The following is a 9,073-nucleotide window of genomic DNA, read 5'->3' as shown; positions in this document are numbered from 1 at the left end:
CTATTCCGTGGTTCTTATTGTACAGCGGAATAACCGTGACGTGACGTCATTCCAACATGGTGGACGAACGTGGTCTGAGTGTAAACAAGGCCAATCACCACGAATTGGAGAGAATATCACTAATTTCTAACGCTGAAAAACTTCGAATTCATCTTTTAAACCGTACAGAGCCGATAGTTTTTGATGGCGCAGCTAGACAATGGACGTGTTCGCTATGGACACCGGAATTTCTTGCTTCCGAAGTCGGCGATCTTCGAACCAGGTTTCGATTTTGTTCGAGAGCGAACTCGTCCGCGAATGAACCTAGTCCTTACAAGAAAGCGATCATGGAGACAGATTGCGAATTCGAGGAAGCAAGTTTTGGCGAGTTTTTTCAATGGTTGAATGGCAACATTGATAGGTCGGGAAGTTTGTCGCGTTTCCAAAGGTAACAAAAGACCAATTATAATAGAAGATAATCTAGTATCCTGCTGCTAATTGGAAGACACGTTTATTTTAGACCGGGTGTGTCGCGCCATATATAAATAATACTTAAAATACAGGTCCAATCTCAATCACGACTGATCTTGACCTTACCCATACAACACAAACAAACAAATTATCTTTTGGTACTCAGAAGTACAGCAAACGTAGCTGTCGGTTTAATTGTGTATTGATTCTTCTGTGGTTTACTATTTTAATAATCTTTGAAATATTGGCCAAGTGGACAAGATGAGCAACACCGCTGGCATATGGGAAATGGCTTTCAACAACGAATGCAAATTGTTAATGAGTGTTGAAGAAAATATCTGCTGATATTGACCGACCTGTTACAGGCGTGGACAGAGAGACAACATGACGCCTTGGAGTGTGTGTTTACGCCGGGTGCCGTAATGCTATTGTTCAATTTAAATTAATCAATCCCTTCAAGAATAGAACGTGACTGCTTTGGTTATTGTTTATGATTATATATTCAGAGAAGTTCACTGGGCAATGCCAAGGCCTGATGTTATCAGATGACTCTCTATGAATAACCCCTGAAGCCTAAGAGAGTTTGCTTTGTGTATCCAGTGAACATGCGTATTAAGACAGGGAAGCTTCTAGCAGATATAAAGGGTGCAAGAAGAGGCAAAAACTGTTACATACCAAAAGTGTATTCATTAAGGGGGGGGGGGGGGGGGGAGGAGGGGTCAGAGATTCTAAGACCCTATTATTGAAATTCCAAAACTTGGAGACCTTATTTTTAAACCACGTTTTTTTTTGTTTTTTTTTTTCAGTTTTCATGTTTTCACTGCTCGTGTATTAAAAGTAAGTTTCCCTTGCTTGTTCTTGCCTATAACCCATGATGGCAAACCATGTAAAAAATCTTCACTACTTTTAAAAGACTTAAAAAGGATGAAAGAAAACAGTTTTCACTTACCTTACTTTCACAGCACACCTTAGTATTGGTAAAACTATCAATACTTCTGCACAACAAGAAACCAAAAAGCTTAATCAGATAAGGAGTAAATTTAAAAAACCACTGGTAAATTGACACTAAAAAAATCAAACTTCCTTTAGCTTCTAGACTCGTTGCTTGATAACATGAAACAACAGAGACTGTGATGATGGTATTAAACTAAGCTTCTTTCTACATTTCTATAGACTGAATATTATCAGAGAAAGCAGTGTAACACATGAAACATAATACTAGAACAAAGGGTTTTAACAATTACAATACCCTTGTTGTCAAAGAAAAATACCTCTAAAACATGTGGTCTCAGTGGTGGTCAGGCTCAGTTACATTTCTTAGCACAGACAAAGAATTCACCAGAAAAAGATCACTGTGCAGTTGCATAACCTGACATAAACTAAGAGCTGTTTTTCTGGTTATTTCATGTTCTAGGGAACTTGACTGGCAATGATTTGCATTCGGCACTTCTTAGATATTTGGATTATTTTCTATAAAGTGACAGTCTTTTGCGTAAATATTAAGATGTACCAGTTTCAGTAGGGCTTGGTAATGCATGCAGAAACTATAGTCAGCAATGGGCTCTAGCAGTGATATTAGAACCTTTTTGGAACAATCCCTGGTACAAATGCCAAGGGAATAAAATGTCTGACCATCTCAGGAGAAAAAAGCAAAACATAAACTTAACAGGCAGTTATTTCATGAGCAGAACAAACTCTTCATTTGTCAGCTACACACAACTGGACCATTTTTACAAGTTTTTTCATCTCAGTATTATAGTATTTCAAAGATTCAGTGAACCAAGAATAGAGACATTCTAATTCTATGGAGTTATGAAGACATGCTTGATCATCGCAATTCTAAACATCAGACAACCTGGCTAATTTTTATAGCTGACATTTAGTGTATATTTGGAAATAGGTGAATCAGAATGATTGTCCCATTGTTGTCTGTCTACATGACCAGACACATTGCTCTTAAAAGAAGAAATTACTCTTGACTTTTGACTTACAAATACATACATGTAAAATATGGCTTTGAGACTGCAATTCTTTGGTGTGTAATACAGTCTGTTAGACCAGTTGCCTTAAGTTTATTTTCCATGAGATATAGTTCTATTTGCTCATATTGATTATATATTATTGAACAGCTGAAGCCTGAATGTTCTCATGTGATCTGGGACAGCTGGTCAGTGTAAATGTGCTTAGCTATTCAGCTGTCCGATAAATATCCCAGAACATACACAGACAAATACATTTCGTTTTGTAAAGTCAAAGACTAAGAAAAAAGAAAAAAAAAATGGGGTGTGGGATCGCAAGGGAGCAGCGTTTGGACTGCCCACGAGGTAAAATATTTTATGGATTATAAGTTGTGATGTAACAGAGGCAGTTGATTATTTTGTTTACTTTTCAGACAGGACTTTTGGTGCTATGCCGATTACAAACACATGGCCGAATTATTCAAAGATTTCCCACACTTACGCCATGCTGTTAACTGGAGCTGTTTTGGTTTTCCTGAAAGAAGTGGCGATGAATCAACAATATGGATTGGAAGTGCTGAAGCATCAACACCCTGTCATATTGATACGTACGGCTGTAATTTAGTAGCACAGATTTATGGCACAAAGAAATGGACTCTCTTTCCACAGAGTGAAACACCCAACTTGTATCCAACCAGAATTCCTTATGAGGAATCCAGTGTGTTTAGTCAAGTTAATGTAACTAATCCAGATTTGAGAAGATTTCCGGCCTTTGCAACTGTGGTTCAATATGAGGTATTTACATGCTTAGGTTTATGCTTTAGTTATTTTTTTTGCCACTGAGCAGATCCAGAAAATATCCATACTCCCCCCACAGATTAGGGATTGGAATTTCCTGAGGGGTGGGTGGCTCTTAAGACCAAAAAATTTAAAGAACTGTATGAAGCTTAATTGGAATAGATCATATTTGTTTTCTCGGTATTGGATTGGAACTAGCTTGCAATTGAGGCTAACGCGGGGAGTCTTTTCAAATGCAAATGACATTTTTCTCGTTTTAATGATATTCTGCCGCACGAGCCTCCATTGCAAGCTAGTTCCAGCCTAATACCAGGAGTACAAATATGGTCTATTTCCAGAGGAGTGGGGGAATCTTCCAAGGAGAAGGTAGGGATATTTTCTGGAACTACACATTTACAATTCATTGTGAGCAATAAATTATGTCTGACAAGGGCCATGATGACATGACAACTTGTGGCAGTGTTTTACTGAAACAGAATTTAAAACAACCGGTGACATAATTTGGTGCCAACTGAGGACAGGAACCTGCTAACATTCAATACAGGCTGAAAAGTAACAACCAAGGAGTTTGAGCTTCAGACTGGCACTGGTATTGATTAATTTCAAATTCAACGCATTTAATTTGTTGAATTTGGATATAACCAACTTTTTGCTGGAAAATTGCATATACAAAAACACAGTAAACCTGGTTCAGGCACTGCTCATTTGTTCTGTCAGTGTTGTCATTTGAAGAAGGCAGTCACTTAATGTAAAAGTCTTTACATTAATATGCAACGAGATCATTCAGTTCCAAATGGAAATGTGAAAAATTAGCTGTCATTCACGGTCCCCAGACTACTCAGAACTTGGTCATTTCACATTGTTGTTTTGCAGAAGACCACAAAAAATGTACAAAGTTTTATCAAGCACATGCACAGCTATACTTTTCCTCATTAAACCTTTTGTTTAATGATTACGAAAGTTCTGTAATATTTTTCATGATACAACGTTTCATAGAGTTGCAAGTTGTTGCTGTTGAATTTATGTCAACCCTTTCAAAACTATGCATCACAAAATGTTAATAATTCAAAAGCCTGGCCTCTGGCATAAAGTAGCAAGTTCCTTACATGTAGTACATGTAGAAGAAAATAAATTTTTGTTTTTTCGTACAGAATAATATGTACAGGCAATGATTATTTTAAAAGTAAGCTTAGAATGCACTTACCAAATTGATGGGCAGGTGATATGTTTTTATTGAAGGTAATTCTTCAGCCTGGTGATGTTTTATTTGTCCCCAAGAAATGGTGGCACTATGTTGAGTCATTAGAAACATCGATTAGTATTAACACGTGGATTGAACTGGTATGTACATGAATAAGTCACAACATGCAATGCAGTTGACTTTGCAAACTAGTTGACATGAGTTTTTGTACTGTTTGCCATCATTATTGTTGATTGTCGGTTGCCATTAAAGATCAGAGCTGCAGTTGAAACTTAATCCACCTTTGGACCATAAATTGGTGGTGTTAAATCAGTTGACAGATAAATTGTCTTCTTTGGTCCAAGCAATGGCTGTAATAATGAGGTAGTTATATTTAGTGGAGTGCTCATAAGGCTTGGTCCACAGGATAATTAATATGTAAATCATCATCCCTAGGTTATAACCTTTACTTTTGGTGAATTTCTAAAGTAAGGATTTAAGTCGAAATTTTCTTTCATCTCAAACCTTTTTGTTAGTAATGTTGGTTTAAGATGTATCAACTAGGCTCGAAAGCAATACTTAAGAGAGATATTTTAATTAACATCTGAATGGCATTTTTTCCTTCCATGGCATTGTATCTCTTGTTTGTTAAACACTGAACACAAAGCTTCTTATTTTGTTCATGTTTTGACGTGTTAGATTCTGAATACAAATGCCCATATGAATTAGAGGTTACAAATTTGCTTGAGTCTTTGACATATAGTGTGCTGTAAATTGAGATTGACTGAATTGTAACAGTATAATATACCAGCTACTATTTCTGTTCAACTTCATAAATTAAGACCATTAATTTTACTAATTACATTTCCCCAATTAATCTCTCTTAACAATATCTTTTAATGCTAAAATTAGATGTTTATTTTTATGGAATGCAAATATATTAAATATCACTAAAACATGTCAGCGATAACACATCTTGTATGTATTATTGATCAAATGACTGCAATACGGAATAAAATGACGTTGCATGTACAATGTAATGGGCCTTAACAAAATCTGGTAATTCATGCATAATTTGTAAACTTATATTAATCACATATTTTAATTTGTTGACCAAAGGAAAGTGATCATATTGAAAGAGTCAAAGAAGCAATGATCAGAACACTGGTAGGTAAAGAAGTGTGAAGGTCAATATAGTAACTAAATAGTTTTTTAAAAACTTGGCAGGACCATAAATACCAGAAACAATGTAAAAAATCATAACAGGACAGTGCTGGGCTCAGTATTAGTGAGATTGAGGCAACAAAGCATCTGGGAACAACAATACAAGCACTATACACTGTGCTGTGTCATAAAATGTGCTGGGTACAGTATATAAAGTACAGTAGGCAGAGACATCAGCTTAATTAAAGGCAAAGGGAACTGGAAAGAGAGGATTAATAAAATAACCCACTCCTCTGAAGTGATTGGACTTTCTTTTGTTAAATAGAAATCAAATGGAATCAAGTGTTCACTGTTATTAGAAGTGGTCAACAAAAATGTGGTAGGCAAAATGTTTGAAGTCCAGGGTCTGATTTGAAGATAATAATACCACACAGTACAATAATAATTATTGAAAATAGTTGAAATGCACCTGGCAATGCATTTTGTAAATTAAAATGAGCTCCTTTGCACTGTGCGTTGTTAGGTGTGTGCCTTGAAGAAAGAGGATGGGGCTGCTGAAGTAACATGGGTGAACCCATCAGAAGTTAGTTACTTATCAGCGTTGATTTTCTCCTCGCTGCTTTTTATACAATTTCTTAACATACATTATGTCTCCTTGTAGAAGATTTTAATGTTTGTTGGTTTTCATGACTTGAGTGTGTACTTGATGGGGTTTAAGCAAGGAACAAGATGTCAGGAATACCGTAAATCCTAGAATTAGCACCCAAGGTGCTTTTTCCAAATTAAGAAGAAGATGGGGGGGGGGGCACTCATACGAGGGAGGCGTTTAATCGGGGGGGGGGCTTATTTAACTTTCGCCAACACGTAGCAAGATATGATAGTTATTTTGAAATACAGTATTAATGTGTAAACATATGCAGCATACAAAGCTGATCCTAAAGTCTTAGTAAAAGTACGGTTGGTACTTGTAATTGTTTTTCCAAACTTACAGTGTTCATAAATTGAAGCAGTGTACAAATCTAATACGCTTTAACTAGTTTGGTGAGTGTGATCACATATTAAATATCAATGTTGATCTTGTCCTCGTCCATATCAATAATGTGAAGTGATCATCGACCAGGAAGGGGGGGGGGGGGCAGTGGCACTTATTTGAGGGGAGGCGCTTATTTTAAATTTTGGCCTATAAGAGGGGTGCTTATTCAAAGGGGGCGCTTATTCAAGGATTTATGGCAGACAAGATGTACTGTCCAACAGTGTCTGTTGGTTGGCACAAAACTGGATAAGATCACAATCTTATTCTAATTATTATAATTAACACGTAAATATTTAATTACCACCTTCATAAACAGCTACAGTTTTATTGGCCATGGTACTAACTGTTCTGAAGGAATTCTGCTGTGGAGAAATTTTAATTGCACAAAATAAAAGATTTTGATAATAAATAATCAATGAGCTTCAGGCATAGTAGTTGTTGTTAGATTTCATCTGAGTAAAAATTACATGCAGTTTATTCTTGTTATTTTTAATTCACAGGAAATTGGAACACATAGTCAGAACATGGGCTACTTACATCAGGCATTAACTGCTGTAAAACATAAGGCAAACCTGGATGGAAGACAACAGAGAGAGACTGATAAAAATATAAACATCCCACTGTCTACTGATGATCTTATAAACTGCATAACAACTCCAGAGGTCATCAATGAAATGACTGTTCAAGTCCTCCATAAAATTGGGATTTCCCAAACAAGTGACTTGCCACTGGAATCTTGGCCAACACAGGATAAAAAGACAGTACCACCAAGTAAAGATAACTCTGAGAGGCCATGTCATGGCTGTGGCACTTGCCAGGTTGATCAATCGGTGGAGACCCAGTCATCTGATGAATGGAAAATTCATTTAAGGAATCCCCCATGTAAAAGAATCTGTATAGAAAGGGGAAGCAATAAGGAATAATAATATTGAAGTGATGAACTTGAGTATTGTTAGTTTAATAATGAATCAGGTATTATTAATATTTAAGTTATTGTTTGTTCACTGGGTAGGATTCTCCTAATAAAATGCTTAAAATTAATTCCTCCTTTTTTGGCTACATACTTCAATTCCATGTCTCAAAATGCTAAGCAAGACAAATTTATCAGCATTGTGGTGCTCCAAGGTACATTTAGAGTTGCCCATCACATCCACCCTACCTCTCCTTTGTGGCAAATTATATAAGGAAAAAGACAGGTTGAAGAAATATTGAGAAAATGCCACAAGGAGTCTAATGAAGCAGAATTTTATTATCTTTACCTTAGGCATAATATTTTGAATTCTTAATTCATCAATATCAAGATTTCTTAGTTTTCTGAATAACAGGGTGTTTTACTACACTACCTCATCAACTTTCTTTATGTCATACAAGAAGGTATGTCCATCTTTCAAGTAATCCATATACATGTTGTGGTCTAATGGAAAGACAGTGAGTGTGGTTATTCCCTTATGTTAAGTTATTTAAGGGCTCTCTCTTTGGACTTTTGAAGACTTCTCATCTTCAATTTAATAGCACCTCCTCATAGCTAAATTGGTTTTGCTGATTTTTGTACATACAATTCCCCTTGGTAGAAATGTGAAGAGAGACAACTTTGTTCGTTTGTAAATGAATGATTTCCCTTGAATTTGTTGGAAAAACTAAGTAAAAAAATTATTCCTGCTGAAGATTAGGGCATTGAATTGGTGCTCGAGAAAAAAGCAACTTGGGATTGCTTATACCAATTTAAAAGTCACATGTAAACATCTCACAGTTCAAGAGTCTAACAAGGGGTACACAAGCCACTAAGTACCCTTCAATCTCACTGAATGTCAGTAATTCTGCTTTAATACCAAGAGAGTGAACAGAAAGGAAATAGCAGTGTACAACTTGCTACTCAATTATAATGATGAAATCCTGGGGTCAATTCAATAAAGAAATTACACTTGAAGTTTTTACACGTGTAATTTACACATGTAAAGTTCAGCTTGTAAATACAAGGATTCAATGAAAGTATTTTCTACACTGGAATTTACATGTGTATTGCAAGTTAGGATACAAGTGTAAACTACAAATGTAGCCTTACAATTGTAAAATCTGCTTGAATGCACATGTATTTTTACAAATGCAAATTTTAATCTCTCTGCTGCCCTTTCAAAATCTGCAGGCCTATTTAAAATCCCAAAAGGTGGATGAAGGTGTCCACAGGTAGACGAAGCTTCCCTTGAAATTCCCTTGGATTGTCGATGTCAAAAAGCTGTCTTTCTTCAAAATTCCTAGGTTGGCCGACAATTTGACATCTCAGGAGCTCGTCGACTTCCTCTTCACTAGAAGACGACATGTTTTGACATTCCAACATCTGTTTCACAAGTTGTACTCAATGTTTACAAGTGACATGCGACTTGTATTTTGCACTTGTGATTTACAAGTTGAACTCTTGTAAAAATACAAGTCAGACTCTTGTAAAAGTTGTATTAAATTTGATTCTCACCATCTTTTACTTGTGTAGTGCTA

General features: G+C 36.1%; 1 protein-coding gene across 4 annotated transcripts; it reads left to right on the top strand.

The window, feature by feature from the left end:
* Window positions 1-24: 24 nt before the first annotated feature.
* On the top strand, window positions 25-7,624 carry LOC110051177 (HSPB1-associated protein 1-like). 4 transcript variants are annotated; one of them, XM_020757189.2, is made up of 7 exons: window positions 26-427; window positions 2,843-3,203; window positions 4,446-4,547; window positions 5,506-5,553; window positions 5,876-5,929; window positions 6,074-6,133; window positions 7,084-7,624. In XM_020757189.2, exons 1-7 carry the CDS (start codon window positions 57-59, stop codon window positions 7,504-7,506), a joined length of 1,419 nt encoding a protein of 472 aa, XP_020612848.1. In that variant the 5' UTR covers window positions 26-56; the 3' UTR covers window positions 7,507-7,624. The 4 variants fall into 4 exon arrangements, with proteins under 4 accessions (XP_020612851.1, XP_020612848.1, XP_020612850.1 ...); XM_020757192.2 differs by lacking the exon at window positions 6,074-6,133 and having other exon boundaries at window positions 25-427; XM_020757191.2 differs by lacking the exon at window positions 5,876-5,929.
* Window positions 7,625-9,073: the final 1,449 nt, after the last annotated feature.

The sequence above is a fragment of the Orbicella faveolata genome, unplaced genomic scaffold (assembly GCF_042242905.1).
Source record: "Orbicella faveolata isolate gen_17 unplaced genomic scaffold, um_ofav_v1 contig_13, whole genome shotgun sequence".
In the NCBI taxonomy this organism is placed as follows: Eukaryota; Metazoa; Cnidaria; class Anthozoa; order Scleractinia; family Merulinidae; genus Orbicella; species Orbicella faveolata.
This window is presented reverse-complemented; position numbering and strand designations above follow the sequence as displayed.

Bases quoted from the DNA above. Each gene is read 5' to 3' on its own strand.
- LOC110051177 (XM_020757189.2), top strand. From the start codon at position 57: ATGGTGGACGAACGTGGTCTGAGTGTAAACAAGGCCAATCACCACGAA. The intron at 5,554-5,875 runs GTAGGTAAAGAA...TTTGTTAAATAG, and splicing joins AAGCAATGATCAGAACACTG to AAATCAAATGGAATCAAGTG. The intron at 5,930-6,073 runs GTAGGCAAAATG...GTGCGTTGTTAG, and splicing joins AAGTGGTCAACAAAAATGTG to GTGTGTGCCTTGAAGAAAGA.